This window comes from Aquarana catesbeiana, linkage group LG07 (assembly GCF_042186555.1).
Source record: "Aquarana catesbeiana isolate 2022-GZ linkage group LG07, ASM4218655v1, whole genome shotgun sequence".
Classification (NCBI taxonomy): Eukaryota; Metazoa; Chordata; class Amphibia; order Anura; family Ranidae; genus Aquarana; species Aquarana catesbeiana.
In genome coordinates, this window is record NC_133330.1 from 153547539 (window position 1) to 153572074 (window position 24536).

The following is a 24536-nucleotide window of genomic DNA, read 5'->3' on the forward strand; positions in this document are numbered from 1 at the left end:
GGATATTAAAATCTTAGCTAAAGCGCTTGCCTGTAGATTGAATACTGTGATTCACTCTATTGTGCACCCAGATCAAACTGGATTTATTCCGGGGAGATCTACTTCCATTAATTGATGCAGGCTTTTACTAACATGCAGGCCATACATGAAAATGTGGGCTCTAGAGTTGCAATAGCATTGGACACACAAGGCCTTTGATTCGGTCAAATGGCCCTATTTACAGAAGGTACTGCGAAATTTGGCTTTGGAAAGGTTAACCTCTGGTGGATTAACTTGTATTATAAACCACAGACTAGAATAAGAGTAAATAGTGATATTTCTGAGGCCTATACTATAACATGGGGTACCAGACAGGGTTGCCCCCTATCGCCTTAATTATTTGCCTTGGCGATAGAACCCCTAGCTGAGTTGATATGCTGTAACTCCGCGATCCATGGACTGGTCATTAACAAGCTGGAAGAAAAAGATGTACCTTTATGCGAACGACATGTTAATCTATTTATTAGACCCTCACTCCTCCCTTTCAACATTGCTAGCTCTCATTCAAGGGTTTGGACACTTCTGGGGATTCCGCGTAAGTTGGGAAAAATATATTCTTTTTCCATTGGATCAGTACACGCTTACTTAGATCCATAGTTTTCAGTGCCTGGGTAGAATAATCGAACAAACACTTTCTTAAAAAACAACTTCAATCCCCTTATTAGTATACTTAAAAACACATTTAAAGTCTGGGCTAATCTTCCCTTTACTCTGCTGGGTAAACATTTTCAAAATTAATTTTTCTGCCGCATTTCGTCTATATTTTAAGTAATGCTCCGGTTTAATGTCCTTAAACGTCGATTTTAGGAGATCGACTCTATTCTTACATCTTTTATATGGGGGGGGGGGGCAGGGCCACTAGAATAGCTAAGGATACCTGGAGGCCTTGCTGTTCCCACTATTTAAACCTATTACAATGCCTGCCAATTGGCTCATGCACATTGGTGGTTCTACCCCGAAGTTAACAACGCTGCTTTGGCCTTGGAAGCAGCTATCCTCACTTCTTACTAATCTCTACAAAATGTATTTCACCGCCAGGTAAAACCGGTGTCTCATTTATTCAACATTCCTTCACAGAACTTCAACGAGACTATAACCTCCACTTCCACAGCCTTTTTCTGGTATTTGCAATCGCAGCACACCAATGTATCTATACAACCCTCAGCCCTGGAAAAATTGCTCTGCGATACCACACATTCTAAAAACAAATTTCTACTTATTATGCTCTCCTGCTTCACTCTACAACTGATAGACTTCAGATCACAGAGTCTCGATGGAGAGTGGATATTCCAAAGCTTACTGAAGGAATGTGGCACGAAATCCTTCATCCAGTCATCTCACCCAGGTACAAGGTTGTTCAGACCAAATTTCTTTATTGCTCATATTATACTCCCTGTCTTCTCTCCCATTTAGGTAAATTGTCCTTCATGGTTTGCTCTAAGTACTTCTCAGCGGATGGCACATTTTATTACATGGTCTGGGCATGTCCACCTATTCGGACCTTTTGTTCTGAAGTCACTGCATTCCTTAGCTCACTTACTCAACTGCCTAATGTCTGTAATCCCCCACCTTGCTTTTTTTGGTTATATAGACAATAGTCTTACCCGATATATAAACTTTGTTTTATGCCAACAAATCCATAGCTACACAAGATGTATACCGTATATACTCGAGTATAAGTTGAGTTTTTCAGCACATTTTTTGTGCTGAAAGTGCCCCCCTCAACTTATACTCGAGTCAAGCACTTTTCTGCAGCAAAAAATGTCATTTTCCGAACAGTGCAACTTGTACCACAACATATCCAAAGCTGGGGTTCCTAGCACTAAGTGGCCCCGAGATACGGGGCCCCAAAATCGGTTCGGAAATGTCATTCTCTGCTGCAGAAAAGTGCTTGACATTTTCTGAACCGACTTTGGGGCCACGTATCTCAGGGCCACTAGGTGCTAGGAACCCCAAATTTGGTGTGCAAACCCAGTGGAACTGATACCATAAGATATCCAAAGCTGGGGTTCCTAGGACCAAGTGGCCCCAAGATACGGGGCCCCAAAGCCGGTTTGGAAAATGTCATTCTCTGCTGCAGAAAAGTGCTTGACATTTTTTGAACCGATTTTTGGGGCCCTGTATCTCAGGGACACTTGGTGCTAGAACCCCCAGCTTTGGATATTTTATGGTGCTATTTCCACTGAGTTTGCTATTTCCTAGCACTAAGTGGCCCCGAGATACGGGGCCCCAAAATCGGTCAACTGTGTCCATCTGTCATTTCGGGACCATTTGGGTTCAGAGACCCCAAATTTTGGCTGCAGCTAGGGGGCATCTAGGAACCCTTAACTACAGAGTTTGAAGTTCGGGGGACCTATGGCTGCAAATGGGCACAGTGTGGCATGCAAATGGGCACAGTGAGGCTGCAAATGGGCATTGTTGACCCCCTTTTCCACTTACAGTAGCTGTGCATTTCTCACCCTCGTCTTAAACTCGGGTCACTAAGTTTTTCTCATTTTTTTGTGGTAAATTAGGGCCTCGACTTATACTCAGAACGACTTAAACTCGAGTATATACGGTATTTGGACCAGGGTCATTTTGGTATATAAGGAATGTTGCAATTGTAGGTATAGACCTAACCTGGCAATGTTTCCGTATGTTTCTTTTGTATTACTTTTCTGCTCCTTGGAATACATATATACACAAAGTTTTCACAAAGCTGTACATTTTTTTTTTTTTTTTTTAAGGTATCAAAAAATACAGCAAAGGCCCCATTTACACCTGGGTGTTGCATAATCGCAGGCGATTCTGCCCACAATTCCAGAATCGCGGGATACGTTTGCGATGCCATTACTTCTAAAGGCAACTCAATCACGGTGCGATTTTTGCCATGATAAATTGAAAAGTGCGAAGCTTGTCACTCAAAAATGAGCAGGAACCTGCGGCGATTTATTGAGCAGCAAAATCACACAGTGATTGGGGTGCCATTAGAAGTAATGGCATCACACATGCATTTGGCCGCGATTCTGGAACGCTCAGGTGTGAATGGAACATAAGAGAGTGCTCACCAGTGCCCTCGCAGTTCATTGAGAACTACAAGCCATCCGCCGGAATGGCTGATGGTACTAGTAATCTAATAAATTCACAGGAAACTGAATGACACAGCCCCGCACTGCGGTTTTCAAAATTTTAACATTTGGTGCGAAGAGATCCCCTGCCCACTTTCACAAAGCTCTATCTATGCTGGGAGCACACTGTGCTCTCCCTCAGGCCAGGTTCACACTGGTATGTCAAACGTTCCGACATTGGGAACTCATGTCGCATGACGTGTGAAAATCAATGTTTCCCTATGAGAGCCGTCTTAACTGGTCCGACTTTGAAAATGCTCCCTGCACTACTTTGGTCCGACTTTGATCCTACTTCAGCCCATTGAATATCACTCAAGTCAGATCAAAGTCGGATCGCGGTCTTAACTGATCTGACTTTGGCATGCGACTTGTGCTCTCAGGATCTTGAAGGGGAACTCCATACCCAAGAAAACAACCCCAGCATGGCTCCTCCCTCCAAGACCGTACCAGGCCCTTCAGTCTGGCATGGATTTTAAGGGGAACCCCTTACACCGAAAAAGCGGCGTGGGGACCCCCCCAAAATCCATACCAGACCCTTATCCGAGCACGCAGCCGGCAGGTCAGGGAAGAGGGTGGGGACAAGTGAGCGCACCCCCCTGCCTCCTGAACCATACCAGGCCAGGGTTGACGGGAAGAGGCCCTTGTCCTCATCAACATGGGGACAAGGTGCTTTCGCGTGGGGGGCGCAAGGTCCCCACTGCCCCCAAAGAACCCACCGATGTTGAGGGCATGCGGCCTGGTATGGTTCAGGAGGCGGGGGGTGTGCTCACTCGTCCCCACCCCCTTTCCTGACCTGCCGGGCTGCTCGCTTGGATAAGGGTCTGGTATGGATTTTGAGGGGGACCCCATGCTGTTTTTTCGGCATGGGGTTTCCCCTTGAAATCCATACCAGACTGAAGGGCCTGGCATGTTCTTGGAGGGGGAACCCATGCCATTCTGTTTTTAAATTTTGGTGTGGAATTATCCCTAAAGATTCATACCAGGCACAAAGTGCCCACATTGTGGGGATCAAAGTCAGATCCCAGTTCATTGAAGTCAGACTTCATGTCACAGGGCAAAGTTGGATCCATAGTCGTACGACTGTCATGTCGTACCAGTGTGAACTCGCCCTCAGGGGTGTCCTGATAGCCCTCCTGAACAGCCTTTCACTAGGAACCTCAGTGTGCTGCTGTTTCTACTACCCAGCTCTTATGAAGCTGAGAACAGAGGGAATGAGAGAGATATAATGGAAAGTATTCAGACCCCCTTAAATTTTTCACTCTTTGTTATATTGCAGCCATTTGCTAAAACCATTTAAGTTCATTTTTTTTCCCCTCATTAATGTACACACAGCACCCCATATTGACAGAAAAACACAGAATTGTTGACATTTTTGCAGATTAACACTATTAGCCACCATTGACATTGGAACAGTTTGTTTTGCGATTTGACAGTCACAGCCTATTGCCGGCAAAGGCACTGTTCAAATCAGTGCTCTGTCGCATCTATTTGAAAAACTAGTACTTGTACTACTTTTGCCATTTTCGGGTGCGACTTGAATAGACATCTGTGCATGAAGCCACACAGATGTCTTCACAGTCGCACTCGAAGTTGCACTGAGATATGGCTTTGAAATCAGATGTAAGTCGCACAATTTAATAGACACAATCAATGTAAATGGGGGTTTAGGTCTACTGGAGGAGTGATGGCTTTTTGAGGTTTTTATTGTCGACTGTGTTCCTGTTGGGAAGATCCACCCTCTCAATTTGTCCTGTTTACAATTAACACCAAAAGTGAAAGTAAAAGAAAAGAAAATCCCAAATTTTATGTCATCACCCGAACAGGAATAATCTGGAGACTCTAGATCTGGTGACTACCAAGGATGTCCCTCACTTCCTGTTGCGGCTATAGAGCAGAAACAGAAGGGAAATCAAATGAAAAAAATTGCCTTTAGTTCCGCGTTAAGGGCTGGTTTACACCACAAAAACACACTTCAGATCCGTTCCAGAAGAGTTTCTGCATGCACGTTTTTTTAAAGCATTTTTCGTGCGTTCCTGTGTTTTTGATGCATTCCAGATGCGTTTTTTTTTTTTTTTTTTTTAACTATACTGAGGCCTGGTGTGTTCTGATGCATTCCAGTACGTTTTTGATGTGTTCCACTACAGTCCAGTGCAGAAAAAATGCAGCATGTTCTACTTTTTTTTCTGGAACTGGAAAGCCCTGGAACTGACTGCACTGGTGTGAACTATTGGAAATTGCTTGATAAAAAATGAATTGGACTTTATAGACAGACCCGTAGAAATGGTTTAGAAAAATATATTTTAATTAAATAAATGTTTAAAAAAGGCATGTATATACATAAAATTTAAAAAAAGCATACTAATGATTGACCCAGATAGCACGCATACCACTAATAATAATAAGCATGTATATATGAATACAATTGTTCAATTAGATATTGGATATTCCACAAATGGGTACGAATGTGTGGTTGAGGCATAATAGAAGTCACTCATAGGGGGTCGTCAAACATATTGCATGCGTCAGTGCTTCTTCAGGAACTTGAGAATCTATTACACATAAAAACAAAACAATAAATTTGACATCCATTAAAACAAAATAATTAGAGTGTAAAAACCAGTAAATTGCATAATGATTGTCCACAAACTTTTATATAGGAGTAACCCAAATGCATGAAAACCAACGAAGCACAGAAGCAAAACCTGACTGTGGGGGTGTATATATATATATCTCTCAATATATTCCTATTCAAAATGTAGGACCATCATATAAATTACTGTATTTATCGGCATATAACAACACGCACCCCAATTTTAAGAGGAAAATTCCAGTACACAGTCCCCCCTCTCCCTGCACAGTATAAGGCCCTCCATCCAGTATACAGCCCCCCTCCCCCTGCACAGAACACAGCCCCCCGGCACTCCCGGGAGACCCCGCTACAAGCATTCTGTACAATTAAGAAAAATTCACTGCCAGCCCCTTCTGCGCTGCTCCTCCTGTGTTACTCCTAATGTAAAATGAAGCTCCCATATACCTCAATAGCTCTGTTTTTTTTTTTTTTTCACTGACCTGGTCACATGACTGCTCACCTCTGATGTTACATAGATGGTCAGGTGACCGCTCTCCTTCTCCATCAAACAAACAATCTAAAGCTACACTCGGCGGAGGAGAGCAGAAAAAAAAAAAAAGTGTGGGGGGGTGAGCTATTGAGATATTTATAAGCTTTGTTTTATAATGACACTGACACAGGAGGAGCAGTGTAGAAGGGGCTGGCAAGTGATTTAATTTTATCAACTGTAGACTATGCATGCAGCGCTGTCCCAGGGCCAGGAGAGGCGGGGCGGCCAGCCTGACACATCCCCCCATTTGTGACTCTGCGGGGCGGACCGCCCAATCCCCGCCCCCTGTTGGTAAAATTATCTGCGTATAACACGCAGGCACTGTTTACCCTCTGTTTTCAGAGGGGGGGGATGCGTGTCATACGCCGATAAATACGGTACTTACAATGCTGTGATAAGGATATCAGAATATAAAAAGGTAAAATGTCATCATATTAATGGATATTGGTTCCACGGCCATCCCAATATCTCAACAGTAGATGAAAGGATTATATATGTATCCATTGAGGGAATAAAATATAGCCCAGTATGTAACATATAATTTTGAATCAGATGTCCACATATCAATGCACTTGGACTAATGAATGAAGTGCTTCGGTGCATGATTTTGGTCATCTGGGTGGCTGCATTATAATCACTGCTTTCAATGCTAAGTGTAGTAGTCAGCTATTTTGCGATTTGTATGCAGAGCTAATGGTAAGTTGTTGCACAGAATATATAAAATTATTAGTCCAAGTGCATTGATATGTGGACATCTGGTTCAAAAGTATATAAGTTACATACTGGGCTATATTTTATTCCCTCTATAGATACATATAAAATTCATTCATCTACTGTTGAGATATTGGGATGGCCGTGGGACCATTATCCATTAATATGATGACATTTACATTTATATTCTGATATCATTGCAGTACTGTAATTTATATGATGGTCCAACATTTTGAAGAGGAATATATCGTTATATATGCCCCCCCAGTCAGGTTTTGCTTCTGTGCTTCATTGGTTTTTGAGCATTTGGGTTACTCCTATATAAATGTTTGTGCAATTTATGGTGTTTTTTAAATTTTTTTTAAACACACAATAATTATTTTGTAATAATGGATGTCAAATTTATTGTTTGTTTGTTTTTATATGAATAGATTCTCAAGCCCCTGAAGAAGCGCTGACGCACGCAACATGTAGGAGCAACCTCTATTATGCTTCAACCACACATTAGTACCAGTTGTGGAATACCTAATTGAACAATTGTATTCATATATACTTGGTTATCGTTAATATCGGTGGCACGAGTGCCATCTAGGTCAATTAGTATGTTCTTTAATTTTATGTATATAAATGCCGTTTTAAACATTATTCAATTAATATATATTTTTCTAAACCATTGCTACGGGTGTGTATATATAAAGTCCAATTTATTTTAATCGAGCAATTTCCAATATATCTAGGACATTGGCACACAATTATCTGTGTATCCACAGCACCATCCTGTGGTGATAGTTCATACCATAAAAGATGGACATGGTGTAAGTCACTGGAAACCATATTAACCTACTGTGGATAAAAAAAGCCTTAGTTTGACTTACCGGTGACGGTATTTCAACGAGCCTTTCAGGACAGCACCTTGGAGAGAGCGTAGCTCCACCTCTTAGACAGGAAACACTGCGTGACAACGCCCCTTTAAAAAGCAGCTGCTTCCACCATGCCGTCAGTTGTTACCGAGAAATCCTCAGACATGCTGGAAAATATAATCAGACAATTACCAGGTCCTATAATTATACTTTACATATGATAACCAAGGGAGGGAAGTAGGCTGCTGTCCTGAAAGGCTCGTAGAAATACAGTCACCGGTAAGTCTAACTAAGGTTTTCTCCCTTCGCCTTTCAGGACAGCACCTTGGAGAGGATAACCGAGAAACTTACTACAGGGTGGGACTACTGCCTGCAAAACCTTCCTACCAAATGATTGGTCCGAGGCTGATAGTAGATCCAAGCGGTAGTGCCTTATGAAGGTCGAAAAACTGGACCATGTGGCAGCCTTGCAGATTTGCTCAGGAGATGCCCCAGCCCTTTCTGTCCATGATGCCGCCACTGCTCGAGTAGAATGAGGTAATACCCCTTCCGGAGGTTCCAGACCCAAAGATTTGTTTGCCTCTTTAATGGCTTGCTTTAACCATCTTCCGAGGGCGCTCTTGGAAGCTTTACCTCCTTTGTGAGTACCTTCCATTAAAACAAAGAGTGAAGATGACTTTCTGATTTCCTTTGTTCCTTCCAGATATTTAAGCAGACACCTCCTGACATCAAGAGTATGGAAAGCTTCTTCTCCTGCCCCCGAAGGTAAAGGACAAAAAGGTAGGGAGAATGATTTCCTGTGTACGGTGAAAAACTGAAGCCACCTTTGGAAGAAATGCTGGATCTGAACTTAAGACTACCCTATCCTGTAGACATCTCATAAAGGGCTCTTTAATTGAAAGGGCTTGTAACTCACTAATTCTACGTGCGGAAGTTACTGCTATCAGTAAAATAGTCTTTAATGACAAGAAACTTAACGATGCCTCTTCTATGGGTTCAAACGGTGCCTTAGTTAGTCCCTGAAGAACTACAGATAAATCCCATTTGGGAAAACTAACAACAGGTCTAGGCTTTACTTTTGCCATTGCCCTAAAAAATCTGATTATTGAAGGTTCCCCTGACAGGGTTCTTTCCAAAAAAACTGATAAAGCAGCTACCTGCGTCTTGAGCGTACTTGCTGCTAACCCCTTCTCTAATCCCTCTTGAAGAAATTCCAAAACTGAAAATGTGGTACGAAAATCAAAGTTTTTACTGGAACACTAAGAATTATAGATCTTCCAGACTTTAAAGTAAATGTCTCTTGTCACTTTTTTTTCTACTTGCAAGAAGGGTAGAAATAAGCTTCTCTGATAAACCCTTCTGTCTTAAGATTTGTTCTTCAGAAACAAAGCGGTTAGTTTGAGATAAGCTGGATCTGGATGGAGAATTTGGCCCCGACTCAACAGATCTGCCCTGATTGGTAATCTCCAAGCAGGTTTCACCGAGAGGTTCATCAAGGTTGAAAACCAGGGTCTTTTCGGCCAATAAGGAGCTATTAATATTAGCTCCGTGGACTCCAATCTGAATTTGGCTAGCACCTTTGGTATCAGTTGAAACGGGGGAAAAGCGTAGGACAGATGGAAATCCCACTTGTGAGCTAACGCATCTACTCCGAGAGCTTGATGCTGTCTCTGAAGAGAGAAGACTGGTATTTTTGCATTTTCCTGTTTTGCAAAGAGGTCCACCTGGGGATAACCCCAACTCCTGGAAATTGTTTCGAATAATTCCTGATTGAGAGACCACTCTGCTTCCCTTATTTCTTTCCTGCTGAGATCATCTGCTAAGGTGTTTCCCGTCCCCTTCAGATGGACTGCTGATAGAGAGGCCACATTGTTCTCTGCCCATCTTAGGATCTGATGATCTAGACCCATTAGAGTTTTGCTTTTTGTGCCCCCTTGCTTTGTTAAATATCATACTGCCGTCATATTGTCTGACAATATTTGGACATGTTGACTTACTAGAAATTCCCGGAGGGAGGAGGCTTAGGTGAACAGCCTTTAACTCTCTCCAATTTGAAGATCTTCTCGCTTCTGGTTTGGTCCAAGCTCCCTTTCTTCCAGATGAGCTCCCCATCCCCATGCGCTGGCATCTGTAGTCAGCCTTCTGGTTACCAGAAAGACTCAAGGAAGCCCTTTTGAAATGTTTCCTTGGTTCCTCCACCACCAGAGCGATCTTTTTGCTCTTGCCCCATGTTGAATTTCGTCTCCAGAGGTTCCTGGTATGACCAATTCATCAGCATATCCGATTGCCGAGGACGGGCATGCAACCTGGCCCACTGTACCAAAGGAATTGCCGCTGTCAACAGTCCCAGAGCGGACATGGCTTGTCTTACAGAGATCTCTGCGTTGGATTGAAGTGTTTTCAGGGTCAACTGCATCTTTTATATTTTCTCCTGGGGTAGAAAAATTCTCTGTTCTATCGAGTCTATTTCGTACCCCAGAAACCTTACCCTTTGAGATGGTATTAAGTTTGACTTCTGAAGATTAAGAAGCCATCCCAAACTTCTTAGATGTGTTTGAACTGTCTGTAGGTTGACCTCTACTTGACCCTTTGAGTCTGCAAACAGTAGCAGGTCGTCCAAATAGGGTACTACTGAAATCCCCTTCAGCCTCAGGGGCTCCAAAGATTCCGCCATCACTTTTGTGAATACCCTGGGAGAGGAGGAAAGACCGAAAGGCAGAGCCCGAAACTGCAAGTGCCAAATCCCCCCCCGATTGACTGCGAGACGCAGGAACCTTTGTGATGGGGGCGCTATTGGTATATGGAGATATGGCTTCCATCAATTTGAGAAATGCCTATGACATTTGGGGGTTAGCAAGTTCCTCACTGAGAAAATCGTATCCATCCTGAATTTTTTGTATTTTATGGATCGATTTAGAACCTTCAAATTGAGAATCAGGCAGAACTTTCCTGATGGATTTTTGACCAGAAAAATGTGGGAGTAAAACCCCTTCCCCTCGATCTTTTGGAACCTGGGAAATGACCTTCTGTTGCATCAGTTCCTGTAACAGAGACTTCATGGCCAGAGCCTTTTCGCGATCCTTTGGCAGGTTTGTGATGTAAAACCGATTTGGGGGGCTTTGTGAGAATTCCAATTGATAACCCTTTTTGATTAACCCCAGAACAAAAAGGACTTTGTTGTTTTTTCCCAAATTGGTAAGAAGTCCTGTCGTCTCCCCCCTACTAGATGGTCATTGTTTTTTAGGGGTTTGTTCTGGGGTTCTAAAGAGTACCCCCACCTCTACCTCTTCCTCTCTGAGAAGACCAGGGTCTCTTATGTGTGTGGTCCTTTTCCTTATCGGCTTGTCGAAAATTTTTCCTCTGCTGTACCGTTTTCTTCTTCTGTGGGAAAGCTTTCTTCTTATCTGCCGTCCTGCCAAGGACAGTCTCCAGTTCTGGCCCAAACATCAGGTCTCCTGAAAAGGGAATTCCGCACAGTTTTACTTTAGAAGCTGAATCCCCTGACCAGGTCTTTAGCCAGAGTGCTCTTCTTGCTGAGTTAACAAGCGTAGAGGACCTGGCTGACATCCTGATAGATTCTGCAGAGGCATCTGCCATATATTTTACTGCCTTAAGCAGGGTAGGGAAGGACTCTAATAAGTCTTTTCTGGAGGTACCTGCCACTACATGATTTTTAAGTTGATCTAACCAACACTCCAGATTCCTAGCCACAACTGTAGCCGCCATTGCTGGCTTAAGATTAGCTAGAGATGCGTCCCAGGCTTTCTTCAGTAGCCCATCTGCCCTCTTATCCATAGCATCTTTGAGAATACCCATGTCCTCAAAAGCTAAATCAGTTTTCCTAGATACTTGAGAAAAAGCAGCGTCTATCTTTGTTTTTTTATTCCACAACAGTTCCTCAGTCTCCTCAAAAGGAAACCTCCTTTTGAGGGCTTTAGAAAAAAACTGTCCTTTCTCTGGATCCTTCCATTCCTCTTTAATAGTGTCTGTTAACACTTTATGCACAGGGAACACCCTGTGTTTAATTTCCTCCAGCCTCAGGTACATTTGGTCATGCACGGACAGCTGAGTTTTCTCTTCCTGGATCTCCAGGGTAGTATAAATTGCTTTGAGTAATTCATCCACCTCCTCAAGTGAAAGCTTATATCTAGATGATCTTGACTCTTCTTCCACCTCCTCCTCCTCAGCATCAATAGTTGAGGGTGGAATGCTTTCCCTTTCTTCCTCCGACTCACTTTCCACCTGTCTGGAAGTGGACTGAGGGAAACTGGAGTGAGAACTCTGTTCTTGGCTGGAACTCTGGCCGCGTTTCACAAGTGAACGCACTGTCCCTAGGGCCTCTGCTAATTCCTTCCTCACAGAAGATAAGAGTTCTTTGCACTCTTGTGAGGATTTTTCTTTTACTAAATCCACAATGCAGGATTTTCACAGTGGTTTGGGCCAAGAGTCCCTTAAAGGATTTTTGCATGAGGGGCACTTTCTCCCTGTTCTCTCTGACTTGGCAGTAGCTTACTGAAACAGAGAAACAAGAAAAAGCCAGGTCCTTAGAACTAAGGCTTCAGAGAAAAGTAGTACCTCCAGCCAACACCCTAAGTGCCCAGAGTCTCACTCCTTTGCTGAACTGCTAATGGAAAATTTTTACCCCATAGCAGACAACAGCAGGCTTTGAACCATATAAAGATAAAAACACCCAGTGATATAAAAGGAAAGAGGTGTCACCGCACCTCTCCTACCTGGGCCTGGCTGGGAACCTGGGCGCCTGCATCCGCCATTGCTGCTGACGATTCCGCTGTCTCTATAGTGAAATCCGCAGCTGCTGCACTGTGTACTAAGCTCTATGTGCCAAACAAAAGGAAGTCCCGGCCAGAGGACCCGCCCCTTCCTCGTGCGTTCCAGCAGCAGGAACCAATTGCTGCTACGCCCCGCCAGAAGTCTCCGCCCACCGGAACTGGCATCATCCGCTGTCCGGGATTCGGCGCCGCCATGCAGAGGCCTGGCATGGACGCTCTTCCTGAGCAAAACCGCGGCCCCCCGAACACTCCGGGTGGAAAAACTTCCGGCAGACCATTACTCCTGTGAGCCGGAGAAGGAAGGGACACCGGAGCACCCCCCTCACGTGCGGGAGGGAGCTGGGCTGGTCTGAGTACCCAAACGTGGAGGTCCTGCCAAAACCCTCTCCTTGGAGAGAGCGCAGCCCCTCTGGTTCCCCAAGCAGTGCTTCCACCATGGCGAAGGAAACACTAAAACTGACGGCATGGTGGAAGCAGCTGCTTTTTAAAGGGGCGTTGTCATGCAGTGTTTCCTGTCTAAGAGGTGGAGCTACGCTCTCTCCAAGGTGCTGTCCTGAAAGGCGAAGGGAGAAAATATACAGCGCTCACAACACACAATATAAGTGAAATCAACAAAAAAGTCCAAATAAAAATCCAAAGAAATGCAACTGAAGTGTTAGTCCACAATGAAGTAGGTGCAAAAAATGTTTTATAAACTTGCAGGAGTACAGCGACACCCCCTTTTGCATCCCCACTCACCAGAACAGGACAACCCCCAGCTTTGCAGTCGAGGGGGTCACTTCAGGCTTGTAAGTAGTATCCCACACACGTGGATTGGTGTCAAAACATCAGATGGAGGATTGGTGTAAACATCAGATGATAGATTCCATCGAGGTCCTTGATGACACCCTGACGGAGGGCGAAATGCATTGACATAATTTCCTTGTTTGACGTCACTTCCAGTTTGTGGAAAGCACGCTATAAACGGCTGCTTCCTGTATCTACAGCTCTATATCCATGCCTGTTTTTAACCGTCTTTTACGTAAGTACTGATCCCTATGCGCATTAAATCAACTTTTATAACAGTATTTCACTATTAGTCCATCCTCTTTTCATTTTTGGGTGCCTGTATATCCTGTTGAGAGCCTCCTATTGGAATCTATCATCTGATGTTTATACTGATCCACCATCTGATGTTGACACCAATCCACGTGTGTGGGATACCATTTACAGGCCTGAAGTGACCCCTGGACTGCAAATCTGGGGGTCATCCTGTTCTGGTGAGTGGGGATTCAAAAAGGGGTGTCACTGTACTCCTGCAAGTTTGTGAAGCATTTTTTGCACCTACTTCCTTGTGGACCAACACTTAGTTGCATTTATTTGGATTTTTATTTGGAATTTTTTTGTTGATTTCACTAATATTGTGTGTTGCGAGAGCTGTATTTTTTTATCCACATTTATCTAAGTGATTAGCACCTTGTCCACAGCAGCTGTATTTCATTATCACTTACTAATTGGTATGGATAGGTGACAGTGTCAACAAGGAGGCACCACCATCCCTGCATAATGTATGTAAACAGGAGGATAATTTAATGGGATTTTGTGGGTGCCAGGCAAATAGAATTAGAAATGCACCAAGGTAAAAAAAATATATATCACATTTTATTAGACATAGAAAAAGTTTAAAAATTATGCTGGCTATACATAAATAACGCAAACAGCAGTACATATCAGATTAGATGGTAAAAAGGGGGTCGCTCAGCACTAATATCCCGACATGTTTCGCCCGCTGGGGCTTCCTCAGGGGAGGTTTGTTGAAAGACCAAAGTAGATATGTCACTGAATGAAAGAGTACAATTAAGGACCATCAAAAACAAAATACAACAAAAAAAAATGTATACTTAGGAAAGGATGTCAACGACCAAAGCCAAAAATTCAACTGCCAGCCATTAGATAATTACCTGCGGTAAACGTAGAGCCAAACTAGGAAAAACGGACACTGCGCTGCACAGGAAAAAGTTGGCCTAGATGAGAACAGGAAAAGGCCATGGGACCAATCTCTGCCCAATGGAGAAAGGAATATGAATGTGATGACCAAAAATGAGGGAACAGGGAGAGGGAAGTGGGGTGGTGGAGGGGAAAGGGGAAGGGAAGAATGGGAAGGAGGGGAAGGGAAGGAAAAAATAGAAGTGAGGTGTGGAAGGGAAGAGGAGGGAAGAGGAGGGAAGAGGAGGGAAGAGGAGGGAAGAGGAGGGAAGAGGAGGGAAGAGGAGGGAAGAGGAGGGAAGAGGAGGGAAGAGGAGGGAAGAGGAGGGAAGAGGAGGGAAGAGGAGGGAAGAGGAGGGAAGAGGATGCATGGGAAGGGAACGGGAGTGGAAATGTGTGGGAAGGAGATAGTGTAATGGTGCTTTAATGTGTAGATACCACGTAGGATAAGTGAACAGAAACCAGTGTGAGGAGAAACAATGACTGTGGGGTAAGGAAGTGATAGCCAAGTTAAATGGGCCAATGGGAAATGTACTTACAGGTCACCCGGATAGGTCTCAGAAAAAGCAAGGGCTGCCAAGCAAAGATGTTATCTAATTGGGAAGGTACAGACCATAATGAATATCTGCTTCAATTAGTGCTGGATATAAAGAAGTATATGAGGAAAGAACACGCTGCAATAATGAGGTCGATTCAAGGGAGATTAAATTTACACACAGTATAAGGAGACATATACATTGGTCATCCACATATTAGAGGACGATAATCCTTTGTACAGATCGTCTGTCCCCACTTTAAAAGCAAAGAGTGGAGAAAGTTACAGACGGTAACAGGTAATTATAGTGAATGCATAGTCAGCGTACTCAGCATGGCTAATCAAGAGCAGCGAAGTTTAAGTATAGAGCAAAAGGATTGAAACAAAATCACACCAAAAGGGAGTAATAAAAGCATGTTGGGTTCAAAGAATTACCTTATACAGGGAGATTTAACAACTCCACTGCTCTTGATTAGCCATGCTGAGTACGCTGACTATGCATCCACTATAATTACCTGTTACCGTCTAACTTTCTCCACTCTTTGCTTTTAAACTGGGGACAGACGATCTGTACACAGGATTATGGTCCTCTAATATGTGGATGACCAATGTACAAGTCTCCTTATACGGTGTGTAAATTTAATCTCCCTTGAATCAACCTCATTATTGCAGCGTGTTCTTTCCTCATATACTTCTTTATATCCAGCACTAATTGAAGTAGATATTCATTATGGTCTGTACCTTCCCAATTAGATAACATCTTTGCTTGGCAGCCCTTGCTTTTTCTTAGACCTAGCCGGGTGACCTGTAAGTACATTTCCCATTGGCCCATTTAACTTGGCTATCACTTCCTTACCCCACAGTCATTGTTTCTCCTCACACTGGTTTCTGTTCACTTATCCTACGTGGTATCTACACATTAAAGCACCATTACACTAGAGCTGCTAAATTAATAGTCAAGAATCGTTATCGCGATCTTGACTAAAGTGTTTCACAATTCTTTCTATGCAAAGAATTCTCTCTGCTCTGCTGAAGCCACAGCCCTCAAAAGAAAGGAAGAGAAAAACCGGGCAGGCTGCCAAGAAACAAAACATTCTTTATCAGTTGAACTTAAGTATAAACATTGTAACAATTTGTCAATGGAATAGACTTCCTGTGTAAGTGAAAAAAGTTTAACCACTTAAACACTAAACCTTTTTCTGACATTTGTTGGTTTCAAGTTAAAATCATTTTTTTTTTTGCTAGAAAATTACTTAGAACCCCCAAAAATATATATTTTTTAGCAGACACCCTAGAGAATAAAATTGTGGTTGTTGCAATATTTTATGTCACACCGATTTGCGCAGCGGTCTTTCAAAGGCAAAAAAAAAAAAAAAAAAAAAAAAAAAAAAAAAATTTACTTTAATTAAATGAAAATTAATGAATTAAAAAATATCTAACCAGTAAAAGTTAGCCCTTTTTTTTTTTTTTTTTTTTTTTGTATAATGTGAAAGATTTTACGTTGCGAGAATCGTGATCTTTTTATTCTAAGCAAAAAAATCGTGATTCTCATTTTGGTCAGAATCGTGCAGCTCTATATTACACTATCTCCTTCCCACACATTTCCACTCCGTTCCCTTCCCATGCATCCTCCCCTCCATTTCCCTTCCACACCTCACTCCTATTTTTCCCTTCCCTGCTTTTCCTCCCTGCCCTTTCCCTTCCTTTCCCATTCCTCCCTTCCCCTCTCCTCTCTACTACCCCACTTCCCTCTCCCTGTTCCCTCATTTTTGGTCATCACATTCATATTCCTTTCTCCATTGGGCAGAGATTGGTCCCATGGCCTTTTCCTGTTCTCATCTAGGCCAACTTTTTCCTGTGCAGCGCAGTGTCTGTTTTCCGAGTTTGGCTCTACATTTACCGCAGGTAACTATCTAATGGCTGGCAGTTGAATTTTTGGCTTTGGACAGTCGTTGACATCCTTTCCTAAGTATACATTTCTTGTTGTATTTTGTTTTTGGAGGTCCTTAATTGTACTCGGTTTCATGCAGGTGACATATCTACTTTGGTCTCTCAACAAACATCCCCTGAGGAAGCCCCAGCGGGCGAAACATGTCGGGATATTAGTGCTGAGCGACCCCCTTTTTACCATTGAATCTGATATGTACTGCTGTTTGCATTATTTATGTATAGCCAGCATAATTTTTAAACTTTTTCTATGTCTAATAAAATGCAATATATATTTTTTTACCTTGGTGTATGTCTAATTCTATTTGCCTGGCACCCACAAAATCCCATTAAATTATCCTCCTGTTTAGATTCATTATCACTTAGTTGTTTCCATCAGCGCGATTTTATACTTAGTAATATATTTTTACATATTAACCTACTATCCATGTGTTTTTGATGCAGAAAAAAAAAAAAACACCACACACACACACACAGTGTGAACTGGCTCTAAATGCAAGTTTCTTTTGAGCAGAAAAGGAGCTAAAAATTTGATCAGTGCAGAAGACTGTAGAAAGAGGACTTTATCAGTCTTGGAGAAAAACAGCCATTTCTAGAGACAAATCAAACAACTCAGGACAGAACAATCCCTGGATATCAGCTTTATCTGGTTACTAGAACACCATTAGGGGCTGTTCACGCATCTTTTGGTAGCTTCAGAACTGCTTTAGACTCCATAATAATAAATCAAATGGAGAACAGAAGAACCTGCGATAGGACCCAGAGACATCTTAGACTGAACACTTTGCTGCACATGTCCAACGAAACAAGTCCCTATTAGTCTTATTCTAATTTATCTACACACTGAAATGGGGGGAAAAAAAAGGCTAAACTAAAGAATTGCATTCTGAAACTGTATGTAAAGCCAAAAACTTTTTGTAGTTTTAAAAAGGGAAAGAAGGTTTTTTTTATTGGTGTCCGTGTGACTGCTGGACAGAGTTACCCTATGTCATTGGGACTGAAAGTGAGGAAATCCCAATGTGTAAGCACCCACATGTGTGTTCCGTTTGGCCATTTTCAGATGAAAAATGGATAGTAATCAATTTCTATGGGTTTTCAGAAAGAAACAGATGATCATCCATTTACATCTGTATATGTTCAGGCCTGAGTTTTTTTGACACAAGGCTGAGTGGTTTTCCCTTTAGAAATATCCTAATGTATACCTAAAGGCAAAACTATTTTTCTAGTTTTGGATAAAAAAGGAGAGAGCTTAGAACACCTGTCAGTTTTTATTGCGGTTTGTGTCCCCATTAGGGGACCCCATTTGTCCTGTTTACTAGTATCATTAAAAGAAAATCCCAAATTTTGAGTAGTCCCCAGAAAAGTAATAGAGGGGAACCCTTCCAATATGGACACTAGTTCGGGTGACATGGGGGTCCCAAAGGAATTTCCTTAATGTGCAGGGATTTTCCCTCACTTCCTGTTTTGGCATGGTTAAGTAATGTTTCTCTCACCTCTGATTGGTTTCTGCAAACACAAAAAAAAAAAAAAAATATAAGGATCCAAAAACTGATCTAAACTGATCTGAAGTGCAAACTGATGTAATCTGAATCCATAAATATCAGTTATTTAATTAGAAAAAAAAAAACAACACACACACACACACACACACACGACTGAACCGATGATGGCCATGGGAAAAGACCCACTGGCTACGTTCGCACGGATGACTAGTTCCACAAAATCATCGAAGTATACAGGGCTCTCAGCAGCCACAGATAGCCAATCATAGGTGGCAAAAGTAGCAGCTTCCTGCTGCTGCCATTTGTGCCAGATCTAGGTGCCTGTGTGAATGCAACTTTATATATTGGGACATCCTAAAACGCATATTGGGATGATGGGCTGCAATACTGAGAACTCTCACTAGATGTCAGTGTACTTTATACACATAAATATTGTAATGACGCTGTTGTTTCTCAAAATATGTTATTCTTTCCTGCAGTGCTTGATACAATGTTGCAAGAAGCAGTTGCTAATGTTTAACTGTTCACTTGCTGATAGAGATAGATATATATATCTATATCTCTCCATCTATGGAGATGTACAACAGAATCATTGTAAATTATACCGAAGTAATGGTAAAATTGCATTTAACCTGTTTTTGATAGGAATATGGGTACAATTATTATTTCTCATGGGGTTTATGGGAGGGATATCATGTTAACACCTGACAATGAACACATTTAACCCATTACTGATATAATATGCATATCAATTATTTTTCTACATGGGGATTATTGTAGTTAAACATACATACGAACATATTCAACCTATTTCTGATATGAATATGCATATAATTATTTTTCTATACAATATCTACAATATTCCACCTATAATCCCCATGTAGAAAAATGATATGCATAGTCTCACATATTCATATATTCTTGCAACATTGTATCAAGCACTGCAGGAAAGAATAACATATTTTGAGAAAAAAAAAAAAAAAAAAACAGTTATATATATATATATATATCTTACACTGACATCTAGTGAGAGTTCTCAGTATTGCAGCCAATAATCCAATCATCCCAATATGCAGTTTAGGACGTCCCTTTTATATTATCCTAGAAACAGAGAGAGGGGAGAAATCTTCCACTGGGGATACCTGTTGTGGTGACGGCGGTCTAGGAGAGACTTTATAGAGATATTTCCTCCACATTCCTGTGATGTCTATAGACAGACAAATGAGGGGAAATCCCCAAAATACAACATACAGACAGCAAACAAAAAAAAAAACACAAGTTTTGACTCTTCTCTGCTCTATCCAGATCAAAATAATAAAAAACAAATATTTCAGAAGCGGTACAATACAATGAAAAATCAACCACCTAGATTACATTCTCCTCATCCATGAGGTACAATACAGCGCACACTGGGACCAGCCGCTTTACAGACACTATCTGTATTATAACATTATAATCACACGGTAGAACAAAGTTCTCTTATACAGAACGAATTCCCTCCATACTCCCGACCACTCACTCTCTACGGTCCACCTTCCCCGAAACAAACTTCCTGAACCCCGCGCTTTACGTCATCAGAGAGCGCCCGTGTATTATGGGCGGGGCATGGTGTGTCAGCAGGTTTGGTAGCTACACTCCAGGCCTCTCATCAACGATGACCAAGCAAATGGGCGTGTCTTCTTCCAAGTTGTGATTGTTCCCCCTGTGGTGAACGTGGGCTGGAAGGTTAGCTGTGCCTGTGATTGGCTAGGAGCACCGCAGTGGGCGTGGCGCGATCAGTGAGGTTTGTCCGTGTTACCGAGTTGTCATACGGAGCTTTCTAGGATTGGTGAGAGAAGAACATCCCCGGCATGGAGTCCGCTCAGTGTTGTCACGCCGTCCGGTTGTATGTGTACGACTTATCCCGCGGCTTGGCTCGGCGCCTCAGTCCTGTCATGCTCGGTAATCTTCATTTCATGGCATTGTATGGTGGGAGTGATGAGTGGGCTGAGATAGACGAGCTGTATTTGTACTGTACGGGGCTCATAGATCACTGCTTGTCTCCTATGACTGTAGGCCCAGTGCTGCCATACACCGGGATCATTGTCACTGACATACAGTATAATGATATACAATGTGAGCTCATGGCAAATCCATCCAATAAATGGAATTAGTATAGTAGGCAGGCAACTAGAATGTTCAGAAGGAAGGGTCAGCTATGGTTCCCCCTGCACAGGTTTATATTAAAGTATAACTAGAGGCAAAACTTTTAGTTGTGTGTTTTTTTTTTGTTTTTTGGATAAAGTGGAGAGGGGGTCAAACCCCGTCAGGTTTTATTACTGTCTGTGCCGTTGTTTGGGAGATTCACCCTCTCTATCCACTTGCTGGCCTTCACCGGTACATATTCTGTGGCATATGCGGGCACAGTCACATACATGTATGTCATTGTGTCTGCTCTGTATTTGTGCACCCCCTGGGGTAGCAGCACGAATGCTGTTTCCGGTGGACATTGCAGATCCTCCCACCTTCGGCGGCCAGGGGATGATCACAATGTAAACAACAGCTCTGCTTTCAATACCAGTGAGCTGTGATTGACCCACAGCTATCACATGGTACCCAAGTACCATGGCCTAGGCCAATCACAGCACCCTGTACCTTGTGATAAGCTGTAGCCAATCACAGATCACTAGTAATCACAGCTAGCGTGAATGCAACCCACTCATGCCGTTTGAAAACATTGCTGTTAGAACGATCATCATTTGTTAGAAAAAAAAAAACCCTGATCACACCCCCAGAGTAGTACAGTGTTACTTTTGTAACTGAACCACACCGATGAAAGAATGTAATAGAAAATTGTTATATATTATTATTATTTTTTTAAAATACTGCTGTCACCAATGTCCCTGATCACCGCCACAGTCATGATGATGCTCTACTGCGCAGTGGGCTCCTTTCACAGAAGCAGATTGCTGGCGTTATTTAGGTGTATTCCCAAATACCGTATCGCATGCAATCCTGAAAATGTAATTTTCGCTAGTGCCCCAAAGCACCCCCCACATGTTGAGGGCATGTGGCCTGGTATGGTCTGGGGGGGGGGGGGGGGTCATGCTGGTTTGCTCGTCCATCATTCCATTTCCTGACATGCCAGGCTGCATGCTCAGATGAGTTTTTTTTTTTGGGGGGGGGGGGTACGGGACCCCCACGCCGTTTTTTCACTTTTTTTTTTTTTTTCTTGTAAATTTTATTTTCTTTTTACTTTCAGCAGAGAATCCCTGCTGAAAGCTGATGACTCATCGGTTGTTAAGGATGGGCAGCCACCCGCTCCTTAACAAACATGTTTAGTGGATGGTAAGGACGCAGGCGGCCGCCTGCTCCTTAACAATGCCTATTTTTTAATGTTAACATTTAACAAATGCGCTGGCTACCGGCAGCGTTAAATTACCACATGTGTTCACTACTAAAATACCGCATGACTTCATAAAATAACTCATGTGGTATTTTAGTAGCTTTTTTTTTTTTTTTTTTTTTTAAGTGAATATCAAAAAAAACTTTAATTATCAGAGAAAATTACAACTTTAAAAAACTTGCCATGCCTCCTCCTAAATACCTCAGTCTGTCTACTTTTCCAAAAATGGGTCATTTGTACTGTCCTGGCATTTTAAGGGCCTCAGGAAATGGGATCGGCCACCAGTACATTAAGATTGATCAGTTTTCAAACATACTGTATATATGGCATAGTTTGTGAATGCTTTAACTTTCACACAAATCCATTTGCTTGTGATGTGAAAGCTTTGCTGTGCTAGCTGTGTGCCTTATATCGCCTCCTAATTGATTAATTGCCAGATTCCATACACACCCAACACAGTATAAAACAAGACTTTCTTTACGGGGGAACACATACAAGGGGTTCTTCCAAAGAAGTGGGGTTCTTTAAATAAGTGGCACTTCTGCTCTTGCACTTCAGCGATTTGCACAAAGCAAACCACATCAGACTGCAGGTGACCTCATTTTCACATTAACTCACCTTCTTCTCTGAAACATGCTCTCTTTACCTCTCCTCCTCTTCACAATTGCAGTCTCTCTCCTCAAGCTCTCTTTTCTTCACCCCTCTTCTCCACCCTACAATCTGTACATATCACCCTCACTTCTCCCCTCCCCCTATTACTGCATTCATCACCTCTTTCTAACTCTAAGCCCACTCGCTAACAAACCCCCCAGGATACTGAAGCATGTCCCCTCATACAAATCATATTCTCATATTACCTCCCTTACTCTTCTGCTTCTCCTAAACTCTGGAGATATTTCCCCAAACCCTGGGCCTCCCTTATTTAACTGTACCCAACACACCCATCACCCTACACCCTCTGGCAGTAGTCGCAATCTACACAATTTAGTCTCCATTCCTCTTCTTCCCAACACCAGCCTCCCCCTCTCCTGTGCCCTCTGGAACGCCCGCTCTGTCTGCAACAAACTCACCGCTGTTCATGACCTCTTTGTCACTAATTCCTTTAATCTACTTGCTCTCACCGAAACCTGGCTCCACGAATCTGACACCCCTCCTCCTGCTTCCCTCTCCCAGGGTTGCCTTCACTGGACTCGCTCCCCTAGGCCTAATGGACGCAAGGGAGGTGGAGTGGGATTCCTCCTATTCCCCCCCCCCCCCTCCAATGCACCTTCCAGGTTATTCACTCCCCTCCCTCTTTCCCTCTCATCATTTGAAGCCCACTGTATACGTCTATTCTCTCCTACTTCCCTAAGAAATGCTGTGATCTACCAGACCCCTGGACCACTATCGACTTTCCTTGATGAGTTCTCTGCCTGGCTACCCTACTTTCTCTCTTCTGAAATTCCCACTATCCTTCTCGGTGATTTCAACATCCCTGCTAATACAAATACTCCTGCTACTTCTAAACTTCTTAGTTTAACCTCTTCATTTGACCTTAAGTAATGGGTACAGGCTTCTACTCACTCTGATGGCAACACCCTTGACCTTGTATTCTCCTACATATGCACACCATGCAACTTCTCAAACAATCTTTTTCCTCTCTCCGACCACCACCTTATTAGTTTCTCTCTCCCTCTGTCTTCCACCACCTTTCCCTCCAGTCGCCTAACCATCACCCATAGAAACTTTCGCAACTTCAACTCCTCTCTCCTCTATTCTGCTACTGACCACCTCTATGACAAAATCTCTCCCCTGTCCTGCCCCAACCAAGCCACGTCCCTCTACAATAAATCCCTGTCCTCCACCCTGGACAAGCTCGCTCCCCTAACTACACGCAGAATCAGACCCCAACCCTACAACCCTGGCAAACAGATGGCACTAAAATTCTCAAAAAACGTAGTCGCGCTCTTGAGCGTCTGTGGCACAAGACTAAGTCTCTCAAAGACTTCAACCAATACAAATCTGCCCTCCAAAACTGAAATCTCCACTCTACAGGTATCTCCCCCAGCTAAGATCCCATGTCAACAGGTACAACCGACACTCCCCTTTTTCAAATCTGCTACTACAGACGAAGTTGCTAAACTCCTTTCTATCGCCCACCTAACCACCTGTCCCCTGGACCCTATTCACTCTCAAATGCTCCGGTCGCCCTCTGACTCCATCCTACACTCTCTAACCCACATCTTCAATCTCTCCCTCACCTCTGGCACCTTCCCCAATGCTCTAAAGCATGCACTGGTCACCCCCATACTTAAAAAGCCGTCCTTGGACCCTACCAATCTTAACCTACGCCCTATCTCCTTGCTCTCCTTTTCCTCTAAACTCCTTGAACGCCTGGTTTACAACCAACTGAGTGACCACCTCATTAAGAACAACCTTCTTGATCCCCTTCAATCTGTATTTCGCCCTCAACACTCCACAGAAACTGCTCTTCTAAAACTCACAAACGACCAACTAACTGCAAAAACCAACAGACACTATTCTGTACTCCTACTTCTGGACCTTTCAGCTGCCTTTGACACGGTTGACCACCCCCT

At 43.0% G+C, this 24536-nt stretch overlaps 2 protein-coding genes across 6 annotated transcripts in view; one reads left to right on the plus strand and one right to left on the minus strand.

Annotated features, from left to right (window-relative positions):
- The window catches only part of XRCC6 (X-ray repair cross complementing 6), a 302212-nt gene extending 281976 nt beyond the window's left edge, over positions 1-20236 (minus strand). Inside the window, exons 1-2 of one of the 4 annotated variants that reach the window (XM_073592731.1) lie at positions 20095-20161; positions 7852-8003 (exon numbers count right to left, since the gene is read on the minus strand). The gene's annotated coding sequence lies outside the window, so the exon portion shown is untranslated. Of the gene's footprint in view, positions 1-7851; positions 8004-19940; positions 19960-20094 lie in introns of those variants that run through there. The other 3 variants (XM_073592729.1, XM_073592730.1, XM_073592732.1) reach the window with 3 other exon arrangements.
- Positions 19361-24536, plus strand: part of DESI1 (desumoylating isopeptidase 1) — an 87595-nt gene continuing 82419 nt past the window's right edge. Inside the window, exon 1 of one of the 2 annotated variants that reach the window (XM_073592733.1) lies at positions 19361-20516. In XM_073592733.1, coding sequence (XP_073448834.1) covers positions 20426-20516 — 91 coding nt within the window. In that variant the 5' untranslated portion in view covers positions 19361-20425. The remainder of the gene's footprint in view (positions 20517-24536) is intronic. The other variant, XM_073592734.1, reaches the window with a different exon arrangement.